We start from the raw sequence: 19,720 nt of genomic DNA, 5'->3' as shown, positions 1-19,720 counted from the left end.
ACCAGTTCAGTTAAAACTTCATCCCACCCCACCCTGTGAAATACCTACCAGCATACCCAACCCCCCCCCCCCAGTTATTAACAGAAAGCAGGTTCTTGAGGCGCTTGCTAAGGCTATAGAAACCACAGCCTTAGTGGGTCTCGACAGTCCCCCAAATGCGTTCTAAATAGCTGGAAACATAACCAGTTAGAACCACTTGAGTCTCTCTTCAACTGTAGCCTCAAAACAGGCTTTGTACCACAAGAATGGAGGACTGCAACGGTTATGCCACTTCATACGGATAGACCATCAGCTGACCCCATAAATTATAGACCTATTAGTCTGACTAGTCTAATGCAAAGTCATGGAATTGAATTATCATGGAAATGGTCAACAAAGACATGGGCAGCCTTCACACACTGGACCCAGCCCAGTTTGACTTTGTCAGGGGAAGTTTGTGACTACTAAACCTGGTGAACTTTTTTGATGAGGTATCCATGGTAATGGATGACTGGGAGAACAGTACCCCACTCAAGGTATAGTCAACAAAAATCACCAAACTGGGCATAAACCCCTACATAACTCACTGGATTGCCAGCTGGCTCACAGATGGGATCCAAGAAGTCAGGATTGGTAAAACCACCTCCACTAAGAGACCAGTCACCAGCAGAGTACTTCAGGGCTCTGTGCTGGGACTGCTCCTATTTGGCATCTATTTCTCAGAGCCAAAGGTTAATGACAAGGATTTTAGCTGACCAAATTTGCAGATGACTGCAAATTAGGAGCTATCATAGATTCCCTTGTGACACAAACATTGTACAAGAAGGTCTAACCCAGCCAAATGACTGGTGCCACCATTACAGATTAAAACTCAGTGCCAAGAAATACATTATACTGCCTTTTGGGAAAAGTGCCAACCAAGCTAATTACTGCATTGATAAGAGCTGACCCAGTAGTTTGGGATCTAGGAACGTGTTTAGACCATCATCTAGGACCAACATGTGGCTAAGGTAGTAAGAAAATCATTCTGCGTTGCTCAGCTTATATGTAAGGGCATGGCATCCAGATCCAGGGAAGTCATAGTGCCACTGTATTTGGCCGTTATCAGACCCATCTTTGAGTATAATGCCCCATTAGGCATGTATCTGACCAGACATATGAAACAGTTGGAGCACCCACAGAGGTTCCTTAGCAGGAGACTCCAGGGTATAAACGCATTGTCCAGTATAGATCACCTGCCTCTATATTCTGTCACCTACAGGTTACTGAGGCGATCTGTGGCTGGCATACAGGCATCCTTGGATCCAGCTCTGATGGAACTTTTGCACATCTGCAAAATGAACAGCACGAGAACCATTAGATCTAAGGATTTAAATTCTGCTTGTGATGTGTTGGCAAGACAGATGCGTCTCAGAAGATCCCCATGCTCTGGAACAGGTCATCCATGTGAAGTAGAGCCTATCCCTAACTCTGTTTCAGTGGATAGGAAATGGGAAATTCACCCCTGTTCAGGCCCCCTTGTCTGTGATAGTAATGTCCAAGCTGACATAACCACATCATAACCTGCAGAAACTTCCTAACATAATACCCCCTTCTATTAAACTCCCATGATACATAGGGACACAATTGGGTTAGTTTGCACAGCTAGGCTTATAAAGGCCCTAATGGTTAGCCTAGTATATACCTCTGAACATCAATGGGTGCTATGGATATTTGGTCTTCCTTCCCTGAATTCTGCGCTCTGGTGTGGAATCAGGAGAAGAGTGGAAAGGAAAATAGGAACCTTCCTGTCAAGGAATAGAGAACATTTGCACAGCTACTGGTCTCTTTCCATGCTCAGCTGAGCAGAAGAGGGAGAGGACAGAGTCCTGTCAAGCAGCAAACAGGCAGCTTAGTTTTAGTTATGGTGTGGCAAAATCACTATCATGAAATTTCTTTTACATGAGTTTGGTTTCCGAATCTATATTTGTGAGTTTTACTTTTGCCACTGTTGTTGAATTTAATTTCCTAAATCCTGATATTGTTACTGCGAGATTGATGCTACTAAGATAGTCAGAGTCTGATATGCATACACTTTAGGTATTCTGCTGTTTCTTCTAGTCTGTGCAGTCATCCATTGGGTATACAAGTCAGTGTGTGGGATGCAGTTGGACAGAAAAAAAAGGCAGTTTGATTTTATATGTTTTATAGCTTTACATGATTGAGGATGGTGTGATTTCACTGTCTGGTCTTTGGCAGTACAGGAATAATCTTTCTACGTACAACTCAGAGAAGTTCCCTACAAATGGGACAGCAAACAGCTGCACCACAAGGCTAGGTTTTGTTAGAACCCTGTATTGGCTAATGAGCAGGATACAAAATGATACACTAAATGCAGAAAATTTCTTGAACTAAACTTTATTTTACAAAGATAGAAAACCTAACAATATTAAACTATACATTTAAGAGAAAAGTTATATTACACAATACATCTTAAGAAAAGTTATACATCAGTAAAGAGAAGAACTTTATCCTGTCTTTAGTGTCCACTGGGAAGCCCTGTTGCAGTTGGGCCAGAGTCTATCAAGAAAATGGTCCTGGTCAGTGCGTCTACTACACAGGTGAGGCTTTTGCCCAAGTGCAAGAAGTTCCAGTTATATATAACCAAGTTGTTTACCACAAAGTGTAAAGATTAGTATTTTTCCAGTTTAGACTAGATCTTGCTAGAACATTTTGTGGCATTGGCCACCTGCCCCAGAAGGAACAGCAGATTCTGCCAAATACAATGACTTTGCAATTTTGAGCACTTTTTAAACCAAATATGGTTATATAAAAGGTAAACGTCAAAAAATGGTAGTATCAATATATTGCAAACAAATCTTTTACTTTATCCTCAGTGTCCTTCCAAACAATAAAAATCTCATCAAGGTAATGAACATGCTGTCTAAATTATTATAGGGGTGATCAAACACAAACTTTCTGTCCCACTGAACCGTAATTATATTAGCAAAGAGGGAACTAATGGGAGAACTCATAGCCGCTCCATTTTTCTGTTAAAAAAATATTCTCCTTTCAAAGATGATTATTTTTCAGGATAATCTCCACCAGCTCTTCATATAAATTGACTATGTCTTGTTTAATTCCTTTAGCAAGTAAGTATTCAGTAAACCATTGAATGCCCAAACCATGGGGAATGACGGTATACAAATCCTTCATGTCAGTGGTTACAAACAAATCCCCAGGGTTAAATTCCAAGTTGTTAATCTTGCTGAGAAAATACCATGAATCTTTACATAATTGAGTCTCATTCTCAAGTAGGTGTTTCAACTTAAATCTAAAAACTTAGCACATGGACTGGTAATAGAGTTCCTTCCATTGACAGTAGGCCGCATTAGAGGATCATTAACATGTTTAGGAATTTTTTGAAAACCAAAGAATGATGGAATTGTGGGCGAAATAACATTCCGAAAATTGAATTCATTATTGATGGGTGTATTGACACTGAACTTGTCAGTGATGTTGATTCTAATCCTGTTATATGCCCCATTAAGCTTATTTCTAGAAACCAGATCATAATTGTCGTCATTCAACATATTAAATATTCTTCTGTAATCATGCTGGTCCATGATAACCAACCCACCCCCATTGTCTGGTTTCATGATTTGTATGTTTTGACTCTTAATAAATTTCAAATCAAGAAACAAGGGTCGCAATAGAAGATATTGAGGGAAGGACTGTTTCTGCTTTATTCACACAGACTTTCAGGTTAGGACATTTTGCTTCTTTAAATGCTGACTGTAGCGCTATGCAGATGCACATTGTTAATTTAAGTGACTTTTTGGTCACTTATGATATGGAGCAGGTATTATTAAAGGGAAGTAAGTTTGTCCCTACTAAAATACCAGCACTGTCGGATTTATTATTTGATGCTAAGCGTTTTTGTCGCAAATTGTTTTTGAAAGTTTATTTTGAAGCAAAAGATTCCCATATTACAGTGGATTTAGCAAACATTGAAAATGGCAGTAATGTTGTTAATAATGTTGAAGCTACTCACAGTTGCAATGTTTCTAATGTTTTTTCTTGTTCATATGATTCTTTGCTTGATCTTTCAATATATGATTATGATTTAGAAAGTTTTGCAGCAGTGGATTTGGATGGGTCTGAATCAGATTCTGTTACAATTGATTCTGGGCGTTTTTTTACAGGGTATGGGAAACTTGAGGTACCTATTTTACCCACTCAGAGTTCTTTTTGTCCACTTAAGAACTCTTTTACCATAAGTTTTTGAGATTGCATTACTCAGAAAAATTGAGAGTGAATATGCTGTGTTTTTGAAAAAATATTTCGAATTTAACCTTACTAAAACTGAATGGAGAGCTTTAAGAACTATGCAAGGTGTTTTAGATAAATATGCATTTTGTCAGGCTGATAAAGGAGGTAATTGGGTGATTATGGATAGGTTACATTACTTAAAAATGTTTTTTGATTTATTATCTAATGAACAAGTTTATGTTGAGTTACCTGGTAACCCTGTGTCAGAATTTAATACAGCACTTTTGGAACGAGAGGGGTGAAAGGTTAGGGTTCTTGACTAATAAGGATGTTAAAAAACTCTTTATTGTTAGTCCCAAAGACCCTAGCTTTTATGCTTTACCAAAGATACATAAAAATCTTTTGGACCCTCCGGGTCGCCCCATTGTGTCTTGCTGCGGTGGTTTTCTTGAACATGTTGGCATATTTTTGGATAGTCTCCTTAAAAAAGAACTGAGTAATGTTTTTTCACACATTAGAAACACTAATGATTATTGTGAGAAGGTTAAGAATTTACAATGGGACAATACTTTTTATTGGGCCACTGTTGATGTGAGGGCTTTATATACCAGTATTAGGACTAAATTTGGTTTAGAGGCAATTTGTAAAATTTTGGGGGAGGGTCCACGAACTTCTTTTATTATTTCACTTTTGGAATTTGCATTAACTCACAATTATTTTTTGTGTGAACGTAAAATTTTCTTACAAAAGGAAGGGACTGCAATGGGGGCTAATTTTGCCCCCACTTATGCTATATTATTTATGTCGTATTTTGAGACCAGTTTTTTGTATACTTTGGAATTTTTTCGTAAAAATGTTGTACTTTATCATAGGTACATTGATGATCTGATTTTTGTATGTACTGGTAATATTATGGAATTTGATGAGTTTATTACCAGTTTACATTGTAATAGATTTGGTCTTGAATTTACATATGTAGTGAATGTCCAAACTATTCAGTTTTTGGACATTTTATTATATGTGGATTCCAATAACAAAGTTCAATATAGACCCTTTAGAAAAGTTACTGCAACCAATAATTTTTTACATGCCACTAGTGCTCACCCCAGACATTTGATTGAGGCACTTCCTTTTGGTGAGTTTAAGCGCACATTTGAACATACCTCGGAAATTGGTTCATTGGATTCTGAATTCATGGACATTAAAAACAGGCTTTTATTAAGAGGCTATTCTGAATCCTTAATAAACAATAGTATTGATAGGTTATTTAAACCTGATTTGGATGTAAGGAATGAGGATAGAATTCATAATAGAATCAAGAAAGTTGATAGGGTCCCTTTGAATAGTGAGAATAAAATATTTTTTGTCACCAAATACTCTCTTTTTTCTCTAACCATGAAAAATATTGTGGATTTTCCTTGGCCGATAGTTTGTCAAAATGATGAGATAGGTCATCTTTTTCCCAATAGAGTTTGTTTTTCTTATGGAAGATATGCAAATTTGAAGGAAATGCTGAAGTTAAAACTAAGAGTTAGGGAGAGTAATATGTTGAATGGGAGAAGTATATTAAATGGCATGTTCAGGTGTGGCAAATGTAAAGTTTGCCCAAAAGTCAAAAATCTATCAGGTAGTTGTATAAATGGCGTGAAATATCAGGCCACTGATAAATTTGATTGTAAATCCTGTAGGGTTGTATATCTTGTGGGTTGTGGTTGCATTCCACCCAAATATTACATAGGCCAAATAGAACGTCAGTTAAAGATACGGATTTTGGAACACATGGGGGACATTAGAAATCATAGGATGGAAAGTCCTATTTCTGAACATTTTAATAGTGTTCATAATGGTGTGCTGGACTCTCTGTTTTTTTGTGCATTAGCTAGACCTGATGTTTACAATGCTGGTAATTTTTTACAGAAATTACTGAATTTGGAAAGCATGTTTATATTAACTTTTGGTACCTTGAAACCTAAGGGTTTGAATTTGGAAATTAATTTGACTATTTGAAAGTTTTGTTTAGGTACTTGTAAAAGTATATAGTTATTTTTTTAAATTTGCATTTAACTTGCATTTAATATGTTGAATGCTTTTATTCAGTTAGCCTTCCTTCAGTGTTTCATGAATGTATGGTCCCTTTAATTTTCAAGCCTCTTGATGTATTTAACTAATTATTTAATTGATTAATGGTTATGATGGATTTCAGTATAAAAGATGCAGCAAAATGTGAGTGGTTATTCCTTTGAAGGCTGTGTTCAGCCGAAGTACCAGAATAAACTTGCTTGCATCCCAGCTCCTGCACTCGGTGTTTTTTTGTCCATCTTTATCTTGGTTTTTCATATTTATGTACTAACTCCAAGGTTGCACTACAGTGGGGAAAAGGCCATTTATAACTCTCAACGAAATTCGTTTCAAAGAAATGAGTTTTCAGTGAAGTGAGCTTTCAGTGAAGTGGTCCTAGTAATTTCATTTTCAGTCAAGTGAGTTTTCAATCAACAGTTGTAGACCCATATATATCTATATAGATATAGATATATAGATATAGATATAGATAGATATAGATATAGATAGATATAGCTATAGATATAGATAGATATAGATATATATATATATATATATATATATATATATATATAGATATAGATATATATATAGATATATATGGATATATAGATATCTAGATCTATATATATATATATATATATATATATGTATACATTGCAATGAAAAAGTATTTGCCCCCTTTCTGATTTCTTATTTTTTTGCATATTTGTCACATTTAAATGTTTCAGATAATCAAACAAATGTAAGTATTAGACAAAGATAACCCAAGTAAACAGAAAATTCAGTTTTTAGGTGATGATTTTATTTATTAAGGAAAAAAAATATCTAAACCTACATGGCCTTATGTGAAAATCTGCCCCCTAAACCTGATAACTGGTTGTGCCAGCCTTAGCAGCAACAACTGCAATCAAGTGTTTGTGATAACTGGTATTGAGTCTTTCACATCGCTGTTGAGGAATTTTGGCCCACTCTTCTTTGCGGAATTGTTTTAATTCAGACATATTGGAGGGTTTCCGAGCATGAACCGCCTTTTTAAGGTCATGCCACAACATCTCAGTTGGATTCACGTCCGGACTTTGGCTAGGCCATTCCAAAACCTTCATTTTTTTTTTTTTTTTTTTAAGCCATTCAGAGGTGGATTTGCTGGGGTGTTTTGGATCATTGTCCTGCTCCAGGACCCAAGTTCACTTCCAGCTTGAGGTCACAAACTGATAGCCGGACATTCCCCTTTAGGATTTTTTGCTAGAGAGCAGAATTCATGGTTCCATCAATCACAGCGAGTCGTCCAGGTCCAGAAGCAAAGCAGCCCCAGACCATTACACTTCCACCACCGTGTTTGACTGTTGGCATGATGTTCTTTTTCTGAAATGCTGTGTTACTTTTAAGCCAGATGTAACGGGACGCACACCTCCCAAAAAGTTCAACATTTGTTTTGTCAGTCCACAGAATATTTTCCCAAACATCTTGGGGATCATCAAGATGTTTTTTGGCTAAAGTGAGATGAGCCTTTGTTCTTTTTGTCAGCAGTGGTTTTTGCCTTGGAACTCTGCCATGCATGCAATTTTTGCCCAGTCTCTTTCTTATGGTTGAGTCATGAACACTGACCTTAACTGAAACAAGTGAGGCCTGCAGTTCTTTAGATGTTGTTCTGGGTTCTTTTTAGACCTCTTGGATGGGTTATCACTGCGCTCTTGGGGTAAGTTTTGTAGGCTGGCCACTCCGGGGAAGGTTCACCACTGTTCCATGTTTTTACCATTTGTGGGTAATGGCTGTCACCGTGGTTCACTGGAGTTCTAAAGCTTTAGTAATGGCTTTGTGACGTTTTCCTGATTGATAGATGTCAATTACTTTGTTTCTCATCTGCTCCAGAATTTCTTTAGATCACAGCATGATGTCTTACTTTTTGGGATCTTTTGGCCCACTTCACTTTGTCTGACAGGTTCTATTTAAGTGATTTCTTGATTCAACAGGTCTGGCAGTAATCAGACCTGGGTGTGGCTAGTGAAATTGAACTCTGCTTTCCCAAAAATATTATTAACCACAGTTACTTTATGATTTAATAAGGGGGGCAGTTATTTTTTCACATAGGGCCATGTAGGTTTGGATAATTCTTTTTCCTTAATAAATAAAATCATCACTTAAAAACTGCTTTTTGTGTTTTCTTGGGTCATTTTTATCTAATATTTGTCTAATATTTAAATTTGTTTGATCTGAAACATTTAAGTGTGACAAACATGCAAAAAAAATAAGAAATCAGGAAGGGGCAAATACCTTTTCATTGCACTGTATACATATGTGTGTATATATATATATATATATATATATATATATATATATATATATATATATATATGTATGTGTGTGAGATATATATTTATATATATATATATATATATATATATATATATATATATATATATATGTATGTGTGTGAGATATATATATATATATATATATATATATATATATATATATATATATATGTATGTGAGATATATATATATATATATATATATATATATATATATATATATATATATATATATATACACACACACACATGTATCTGTGTTTATATTTATATATATATATATATATTTATATATATATGTATATATGTCTATATACACACACGTATGTGTGTTTATATATATATATATATATATATATATATGTGTGTGTGTGTATATATATATATATATATATGTGTGTATATATATATATATATATATATATATATATATATATATATATATATATATGTATGTATATATATATATATATATATATATGTGTGTGTGTATATAGATAAGTGGATTTTTTTTTTTATTGTTTGTGCTGTAAATATATTTTGGACTGCTATATTTACTATGTGGAGGGGTTGAGTTGTAAGGTATTTTTTCTGTCCCTTTAAATTGGATGGGCAAGTATATATGTGTGTATGTGTATATAGATAAGTGGATTTTTTTTTTTTATTGTTTGTGCTGTAAATATATTTTGGACGGCTATATTTACTATGTGGAGGGGTTGAGTTGTAAGGTATTTTTTCTGTCCCTTTAAATTGGATGGGCAAGGTGATCATGTAATCCTCTAAACCTTTAAGAGGGAGGTTTGAAGTGTTTGGCTTCTCTGAGGAAGTTTGTGTTTTTTCTTGGAAACGAAAGCACTAATCTTTTATTTAATAAAGTGTTTTAAGTGTATGGTGGATTACTTCATCTGTTCAGCTATACTAGTGCATGATTTTTCAACTTTTTAACAGGCCAAATTGGATTATTTCATGCTGTTGTAGTTGTTTCATAACACCCGCATTTATTAAATCCTAAATTGTCTCACCTCTCAATGTCCCCCAGGAGTTCTATATTCCATTAAACTAATCACCTTTGTTGCTGGGGGTAATTCTGCTGGTGGCATTTAACTTTTCCTACTGTCACTGCTTTTACTGAAAAATACAGTTTAACACCAAATTGATACTGTCCACCTGACAGATTAAATGTCAGACCCTTTAGAATATCAATTTCTGTTATGTATTTAGGTGCAGGTAATATTAACACAGAATATGTTTCCTTTGGTAACTGACCTATTTTCATCTCTAACAAAGTCTGAACTGCCATGATTTGTTTTTCACCAAGTCTAGTAGTAGTAGCTTGCCGTTCCCTAAATAAACTTGCATTGCCATAAATCAGAGGCCTCCACTCCCGTGTCGATTAGAGGCTAGACCCGTTGTTCATTTTTACTTTTCCAAAATATTGTCAAGTCTACATATGGTCAAGCGTCTTGCCGAGCCCATCCACTCACTGGAGCTTGGCCAGTTTCCTAATGAAAATATAAATCTGACAAATCAGGATATATCAAAGGTGGAGCAGAGGGAACTGCTAGATTTTCTTCCTTTTCCTCAACTTTACTTTGTCACATGCTCTTCCTGTTTTTCTACATTCCGACTCTGCCTACCTTTCTTATTCAGACCTTGCCTTTTGTACATTTCCCACAGTGTAGGAGTTATCTATTCCATCAATTTTATCCTTTGACAACCCATCCTTCAACAACACTGTAAACGTATCTTTTCGGGATACTCAAGCCTCTCTATATCCATCACCTGTGTTTTCCCATCTATCATTACTTGATGGTTTTGGTCCCCATTTACCTAACTATCCTAACTGCCTCAATCCTTCAATAACCTCTGAAAAATAGCACTCCCTGTTTCACTAATCAAGTATGTCAATACAACCGGTTTGTAAGCTTGTGGCGTTAACTTGATTTTGAGTTGCAACTTTTAAAACGTTCTGTAATAACCTATCAACAAAGATTAAATACGTTTTCATAGTTTCTTCTGTCAAACGTTGAATGGCATCCTGCAGCGTATTCCACAGTTTGTTGTTCGGGAGCCAATCTGATTCCGTAGGATATTTTCCTGCACAATAATCTGCTGTAATCATAAAGGGAGATGTTACATGGCCATTATTATTTCATATCCATCTTGTACTGGGGGATTATTAATTAATACACAAAACTTTTTTGCGTCATGATCTGCCTGAATTCCTGTAACTCCAATTTCATAAAGTCTAACTAGCCATGTGACTAATGGTTCCCCTAATCTTTGTTTAAATTTTTCAGTTATGCCACTTACTTCCTGTTGTGTAAAATCTTCCATAGTATTATATTGTCCTGGTTGTTGTCCTTGTGGGCCAAGAATCATCTGTAACTTTTGTCTAAGAATTGCTTTTACTTTTTCGGACCCCTTTGTGTCCCTTTCCTCCTCTTCAGAGGAATTATTGTTATATTCATTTTCAGAATCCAGTTTGGACAGAGGATCAGAAGCATACCAAATATCTCCATCCCAGTGATCCAGGTCCCAATCAAAGCCTGCTTTAGCTATTGATGTATATACCTTTTTATTAATTTTACATCTTCATTTACGATATTTGTATCTAGCTACTCTTACAGCGGCTTTCTTGGCCACATGCTGATACATACCTGTCTTTGTCAGTAACTTGCTCTGGCACGGTAGCATTACATTTTGTTTTTCAAACTCTGCTATTCATTTCTGTAGCTGTTCTACTTGTTTACATTTGCATATTTTCTCCACATTGTTTTCGCTATGCAGTCAAAAGGATCCAGCCTCATCTGCATACGGCACTCAATTCTTTCCCTTTCTCTACTGGAACTTTTTGTAAACATGCTTGCACTAGACGTGGCTCATCTTTTAAGCAAACATCCCAATTTTTACTTAACTCTGAACTACTTAATCACTCTAAAGCTAGTGCTTTAATAAGGGTCCTGATCCCATTCTGGAATTTCCACTTCAGCAGTTACTACTACTTTCTTACTCTAATTTTTAAACATTTTGAATCCTGCCGACTACGCCAAAATAATGTATTGCCTAATGAGCAGGATATGAAACAATAAACACAGAAATTTCTTTGAACCAAACTTTATTTTACAAAGATAGAAAACCTAACAATATTAAACAGTACATTTAAGAGAACATTTATGTTGGACAGTACTTCTTAAGAAAGGTTATACATTGATAAAAAGAAGTACTTTATCCTGTCTTCAGTCTCGACTGGGAAGCCCCGTTGCAATCAGGCAGGACTCTATATCGGGAAAACAGTCCTGGGCAGTGCGTCCACTCCACAGGTGAGGCTTCTGCCTGAGTGTAGGAAGTTCCAGCTATATATAACCAAGTTGTTTACCACAAAGTGTAAGGATTAGTATTTTTCCAGTTCAGACTGGATCTTGCTAGAACATTCTGTGGAGTTGGCCACCTTCCCCAGAAGGAACAGCAGATCCTGTCAAATACAATGACTTTCCAGTTTTGAGTACTTTCTTAACCAAATATTGTTGTATAAAAGTATGTATTTGCAACTTCAATTAGTTTCTTAACCAAATATGGCTCGAACAATTTAGAACAAGTTCTTAACGAAAATGTCGAGATACAACGAGGCAACAGTTAATCACAATCACTCAAGGTCACTCAAAGTACCCCTCTTTCACATCACAAACCCCCTGATTACATGTTAGAAGTCATCAAGATGTCTTCCACCCAACACACAATACTGTGTGAAATAGAAGAGGTTCTTTACTTGATTGGAGAGAAGTTTATACCTTCTCATTCATTCAGCATGCAGCTGTGCCTGGCCTGCGTCAGACACCTTTATCATTTGGGCTTCCATTTTTCCAGAGTTATGGTGCACATTTCAGCTATTTCTACACAGCGTAACATTGTGGAGGGGAAGCTCAGGCTGTCTCTTAAAAAGGTGATGCCTTTTGTCCACCTCTGAAGAATCCATCTTTTCCTGGGGACTAGAACTTCATGGCCATTGGGATTGTCAATACCCATTCGAATCCACTGGTTCAGCAGCTTTTAAGTTCCTCTCTTGGAAAATATTTTTCCTGGATGCCATCAGAACTACTCAGAAAATCTCTGAACAGAGACCATTATTTGTAGAGGCTAGTAATATGGTGTTTCACATGGATTGGTATCCCATAGGAGTAACCCACATTTCCCTGTGGAAGTGGTGTTAGAGAGGTTACTAAACAGGTCCATTCCCCTCCTTTTTTGCTTTAGAGGGATCAGAAAGCAGTGGAGAATCTGCCCTTCACATCCCCTGCCTTGCATCTCAAGCTCAAGTCGTACTTAAAATGGGTGTAAATGTAGAAAGGCAAAACAACTTTTTGTCTTTAATTCAGGAAGGAAAGGGCCGGCAGCTGCCAGACAAACCTTTTTCAAGTGGATTATCAACTGCATTATCTTCTACCATCAGGCAGTAAACCACCCAGTGAAAAAGCTGTTGTCAAATCCATGACACTAGGGGGTTGTTCCTTTGCAGTGTTTGCACCAGCAATGTCTCCTTTGCTAACATTGGTGCTACACTCAGTTGGTTATTAGTATTCACACCTTCGCCAAGCATTATGCGTGGAATGGGATTTCAGGAATTTTGAGTATCTCTTTGGTTACTCTATACGTCAGGTTTTCTCCTCCTGAACTCCTGAGCCTATCATTGTAGCTGTTCTACAGCTCTTTTCTCCTTGGGGGGGTTAGTGCTTGGTATTAAGCCCTTGCATAGACCCACAGAGGGTTTTCTTTAATATTAGCTTACAGGCAAATTTGATAGGTCACAAGTGCCCTCCTGCTCATCCTCCTGAGTTTGGAACTCCTCCATTCAGTGGCAGCTGTTGGTCTTCAGAATGAATTGTGTACTGTGTATTTTGTATATCTCTGTAACCAGTGTAGAGACTACAGCTTTAATGTACATTTCTTTATGATGTGCAGGGAGTGTGTTTGCTGATTAGTTGAAGGTGAACTGGTTGTCTTAAAGGCTGTTATTGTCTCCTTGTGTGCAGCATGTGTTGGTACTAGGTGCACATGCTTTTGAATTAAAATCCCAAATGGGAAGGGAAGAGAATAATTACTATTGTAGACCCACCAAGATATAGGTTAGAGGATGTGATAAGAATGCTTCTGTTGGATGATAATGATGATTCATCTCTGTTAACAGTTTACTAGATGATCATTGTTGCAGTCCACGTAACTGTTTCTACACATTTTAAACCTGTAGGCCCAAATATGACAGTAATATTACATTTTATAGAAATACTTTTCAGACTTGCTTGAACCCTAAGTGTGAAGCATAATCAAATCTACCCATATTTGGTACTTGAAAGCTGTCAGAACTTCAACCAAAACCTTGCATGCCTGCTAAGAAATGCATATGATTTTTTTCTCTCTCTCAGTTTTAAAAAAAGTGTGCAAGTCAGTTTTGCAGAAGTGAGTGTTGTGGTGCTCATACTAATTTATTTGCTATGGTGCTTCCTGAAGTTTGGTTGCAGCAGTCTGTAATTATCCCAAGTACAGTGTGTCTGTGTGTCTGTGTGTGTATCTGTGTCACAGACAAATTCTAATGAACACTTGTAAGTATGTTGTTTTATTATTTTTTTTTTTCAGGTTATTTGAAGTCCGTGGACGTCTCTATGAACTATTAACTCACTGCATTCCACCTGAGATTATAATGAAGGTATTACCATAACCTGTATTGTAGTATACTGTTTTTCAGTCTGGTAGTTACTTTCATGGGTATTGTTATGGTCACTAACTTAATTGAAGTATTCTTTTGTACATTTCCCAAGTTTATTCTTGGCAACATAGTTGATATAAATTAGTTGGTGTTCTATTCATTTTGTGTAACTGCATCTCTTGTTCAGGTATATTGACTTTTTTGCTATCCCCTCGTGTCTGTAAATGAGACTTGAGTTGATTTGATTTCTTGATGGGGTAGATGGGCTGATTTAAAATCCTACTCGCCATGACCTGGCTCAGAAGCCAGTACAAAGATTGGTATCTCTCAGTTTAATAGTAAAGTGGTTTTGGCATCCTTATAGTAATAGATTTGAAATAGAATACTCACAACATCTGTAGTAGTTTTATAACAAATGTTAACAGTATGGTTGCAGTATTCAGTAGTTTTAAGTAGTTACAGACCTCTAGTTTCCTCCCACTTTCCAAATGCATGCAGTAGGTGGGTTGGACACACTAAATTGGCTGTAGGTGTGAATGTTCGTATGTATGTGTGTGTGGTATGGAAGAACAACCACAACAGGGCTAGCAACCCAGTGGTGTCAGTATTGGCTCTGTTGAAGTAACACCCCGACCTCATGTGCACAAATAGGGAAAAGGGTTTGTGGACTGACGGACAGTTAAGATTTCAACAGCAACACCCTTTGCAGTTATTTTCATGTGGTCCAGTTTAATAACCATTCACAGGCTTTGCATCAGCGCAGAACATTTGATATATTGTCCAGGAAGTGTGTGTTTTTGCAGGGACTGACAGTCACTGAATATCTGGGCCTTGACACAGAAGTGTGATAAAGATTGCAGGTTAGTATTTCAGCATAACAGTACACTGATAATGAGCATACATAATAGTAATAGTAATGAGCAGTCGTTATATTGTGCTACTTTTATGTATAATTTCACTGGTATATAGCTCAGCAAGCTCCTGCCTGGTGCCCTTACAGAGTTCTACAGCAGCAGAGAGACAAAAGAGAGACTTTGGAGTGATTAAGTGTCATTTTTCTGCATTTTCTTGCTGCCTTTAGCTAATTCTGCCTAAAACACCGAATTTTTAGAGTCTCTGTGATTTAAAAAGCTTGTTTCAGCTGCATATTGTACTTATTTTGCTGCCTGCACTTTAACAAAGTCGTTTTTGTGTTTAAATTACCTGTTTAACTGTTGTAGGCTACACACTCAGTGTGATAGCCATTTCTGTGCATTTAAAGTGTTTTTCTGATTGTATCTGCTTATTTTCTGAAGAAAAAAAAAAAAAAATATATATATATATATATATATATATATATATATATATATATATATATATATATATATATATACACACACTTGTTTCCTGCCTTTCTAAGCTAGTTTAGTCTAGTTTTTAGGTTAGTGCTAAATTCAAGGCTGTGTTACAAGATGTCCTTCAAGAATTCAACTGCAGTCCTTACATATGGGTTGTCCTGCCTCAGGCAGCCCTCGGTCGGCCGGATTCCAAAGTCTTGGTCCGGTGTCGGCTGATGTCGCCTCCCGGCGTCAGAGCGGCTGGGGTATAAAAGCATCAGCCGCCATCTTCCTCAGTCTTTCTTGCCGAAAGCGTGCCCGGCAGAAGCAGTTCACAAGTGCCGGTCGGTCAGCTCCTGTGTTTACGTATCCAAAGTCATCAAAAGCTAAGATCGCCTGGGGATCTTTTTCTTGCCTCAGCCGATGTCAGAAAAAACTGAAAAAGTTAATAACTGTTTGTCTTGTGGTAAACAAATACCTCATAAGGACTTCCATTCTTACTGCCTCCCCTGCCTTGGCCCAGACCACGACGTCTCGGCCTGTGCTGCCTGTGCTTGCTTCAATAAGTGCACACTCAGGCGCCGGGCAGAGTTTGCTGAAGACTTTTTTGGCGATAAATACTCTTATACCATGCCGTCGGAACAACCGACACCTCATATTTCCAAAAAACGGAAAGACCAGGACCGACAATCTCTGCTCGCGACTTCCACCGACACCACGCCAAAAACTACCGCGAGTGCACCGGTCTCTTCTGAGGCGGTTGTTCCACCGCTTCGGACCGATGACACCGCTTTACCGATCACTCCGGCCCCGGAGCCTGCGCCGGTGCCGGTTGTTGATTTTCCTCCAGATACTGAAGCCCAAGATTTGCCTGAGACCATACCGGTGGACAAGGTTACTCCAGCACATGGGGCAGCTAGGCCCCCTATGTCTATGTCTATCAAGGCCTACACATGTGCTAAGGCTGCTAGCCAGGCTAAGTCTTACCCTCCTAAAGCTTTGCCTCAGCCCACTACTGATAAACAAATCATGACTTTAGCTGCAGATTTAATTTCCTTAATCAGGGGCTCCCAGGCCCATCCTGACAGAGGTTCTCAGCCACCTTCTGACAAAAGGCCCAGGGTTGAGCATACAGACACCCTTTCTTCAGATGAAGCCTCTGGTGACTCTGATCACTCAGATACCCAGGAAGAGTCCTTCCAGGCCTACGAGGATTCTGATGCGGAGGAATCTATTCCCTCTGCCTCTCCTCCTGAGGATATTTCCTTTGGGGAAATTCTCCACTCCATGAGAGAGCATTTTCAGTGGCAAGGCCAGGAATTCTCCGACTCCAGGAAACGGCTTTGTACCTTCCTTAAGCTTCCCCAACACAGGCCTTTAGCTATCCCTCCAGTGTTAGATGTGCTGGATGATGTGTACTCAGATTCGAGTGCTTCTCCTGATACTCTCCCCCCTGCTCCTGTCAAGCCGGACAGATACTACAGGGTTCCTGAAACTCACAAACATTTCTTTAAGGCCCATTCTGTTGATCTAGAAACAATTTCCCAGGGGCCCAAAGGGGTGGCCACATCCACGGCCAAAAATCCTTTGCCCTCAGACAGGGAGGCTAGGTCCCTGGAGCGGTGGGGCAAAAAAGTTTATATCTCAACCACACTTGCCATGAGGGCCCTTAATTGCCTATTTCATATGTTTCAGTATCAGGATTTCTTGATGGATGACTTGCAGAAAAAGTTAGCCTCTCCTGAGCCTGTAGATAGAAAGGCCTTGCAGGATTTGGCCCATAACACACAGCAGGTTAGCAATCATTTTCTTCAGTGTGGTTATGATGCATTGGAAGCTTCATGTAGGGCAGCTATGACAGGGGCCGCTATAATGAGACATGCATGGTTGAAAGAACAGGCATTGCCAGATCATGTTAAAGTAAAGCTTCTAGATGCACCTCTGGAAAAACACAAGCTATTTGGTGCTAATGCTCAGGATGTGTTGAAATCAATTGAGGAAAAGGCTAAATCAGTGCAAACAGTCAAGGATTTCCTCCATGTTCTGCCACCAAGGTTCAGCAGGAATTGGCCTTCTAAGAACTGGTCCTTTCCGGACACTGACAAGTTTCAAAGGGGAAAAAACAGGCGTGCCCAAGGAAAAGGGCACTACAGAGGCTCCTACAGAGGACGCCAATGGCAACCGACTAATCAGAGAGGTGGCGCAGGGACTTCCCCTGCTCCACAGGGACAATCACAATGACTTGACTTTGACACCGCCCACCAAGGCTCAAAGAGAAGCACCTTTAGGCAGAAAATTATCCTTATTTTCAAAAAATTGGCACATTTTAACAAAGGACAAATGGATTCTGGACATAATAGACCAAGGCTACAGGTTTCACTTCCATACTTTACCAACAAGACAAGGCATGCCAAACCTGCCACAAAATCAAAGGGCAGAGGCATTCGAACAAGTTTCAAAGCTGATACGAATCAAAGCAATAGAAAAGGTTCCTCCTCAGGAACAAGGCCAGGGATTTTACTCAAGACTGATGTCCTTCAAGGATGCATCTGCAGTCCTAACATATGGGTTGTCCTGCCTCAGGCAGCCCTTCGGTCGGCCGGATTCCAAAGTCTGGGTCTGGCCTCGGCTGATGTCGCACTCCACCCGACGTCATAGCTGCTGTGGTATAAAGGCATCAGCCGACGCCATTTTCCCTAGTCTTTCTTGCCGCGCGGTGCCCGAAGCAGAAGCTGTTCGCAAGTGCCGGTCGGTCAGATCCAGAGATTTCTACTACCGAAGACTTCTAAAAAGCTAAGTACCCCGTTGGGGACTCTTTCTTGCCTCAGCCAATGTCAGACAAAGTAAATAATTGTTTAACTTGTGGGAAACAAATACCTCATAAGGATTTCCACTCTTACTGCCTCCCTTGTTTAGGCCCAGACCACGACGTATCAGCTTGTTTAGTCTGTGCTTCTTTCAACCAACGGACGCTTAGACGTCGGTCGGAGTTTGCAGAGGAGTTTTTTGGTCCCGCTTTTGCTTACAAAATGCCGTCGGAGACTCTGACAGCACAATTAGTTAAAAAACGCAAGGAAAAAGACCGACACTGAGGGGCGGTTTCGCTGAAACCACGGCCAGGCCAACTGGCGAGTGTCTCTGTTTCGCTGAAACTGAGTCCTCGATTCTTCCTTCGGCCGAAAACAGGCCTCCGGAAGCCGAGGCTTCACAGAGCATGGCTGAATCGGCTTCAGAAATTGTTCCTACTGAAACAAGCACCCAGGATTTGTCAGATACTATTCCTTTAGACATATCTTCCCCTGCACGTGGGGCTGCTAGACCCCCTGCATCCATGTCTATCAAGGCTTTTGCCAGGGCTAAAGCAGCTAAATCTCCTAAGGCCTTACCTGCCAAAATTCCTTCTCACAGGCATACCTCTAGTTCTCAAATGCTCAGCCTGGCTGAGGATCTCATTTCTTTGATCAGGGGATCCCAACCACACCCAGACAGGGCCTCTCAACCCCCTCTAGAGAAGAGGCCTAGGACTGAACCCCCGGAACCTGTTTCCACAGACAATTCTTCGGATGACTCAGATGTCTCAAACCCACAGGAAGGCCCATATTCTCCTTATGAGGATTCTGATGCAGAAGATTCCATTCCTTCTGCTTCTCCTCCTGAAGAATTTTCCTTTGGGGAAACCTTACATGCTATGAGGGAGCACTTTCAATGGCAGGGCCAGGATTTTTCAGATTCAAGGAAAAGGCTAAGGACTTTCTTACACTTACCACAGCATAGACCTTTAGCCATTCCTCCAGTACTAACAGTTGTTGATGATGCCTGTACTGCCCCTGATTCTCTTCCTCCGGCCCCGACCAAGCCAGACAGATATTACAGGGTCCCGGACACACACTACCATTTGTATAAGGCTCCTGTGGCAGATCCTGAAACCATTTCACAGGGCCCTAAGGCTGTGGCAGCTGCCTCTGCCAAAAATCCTCTCCCCTCTGAAAGGGAATCTAGAGCATTAGAGAGGTGGGGTAAAAAGGTTTATACTTCGGCTACTCTTTCAGCCAGGGCCTTAAACTGTCAATTCCACATGATTCAGTACCAGGAATTTTTGTT

General features: G+C 39.0%; 1 protein-coding gene across 2 annotated transcripts in view; it reads left to right on the top strand.

Moving 5' to 3' along the window:
- Positions 1-19,720, top strand: part of RFC3 (replication factor C subunit 3) — a 520,251-nt gene that overhangs the window by 370,193 nt on the left and 130,338 nt on the right. For both annotated transcript variants that reach the window (XM_044073227.1, XM_044073225.1), the window contains one exon: positions 14,234-14,303. In XM_044073227.1, coding sequence (XP_043929162.1) covers positions 14,234-14,303 — 70 coding nt within the window. The remainder of the gene's footprint in view (positions 1-14,233; positions 14,304-19,720) is intronic.

Source organism: Protopterus annectens, chromosome 5.part1, assembly GCF_019279795.1.
Source record: "Protopterus annectens isolate FY-2018-M chromosome 5.part1, PAN1.0, whole genome shotgun sequence".
NCBI classification, from domain to species: domain Eukaryota; kingdom Metazoa; phylum Chordata; order Ceratodontiformes; family Protopteridae; genus Protopterus; species Protopterus annectens.
This window is presented reverse-complemented; position numbering and strand designations above follow the sequence as displayed.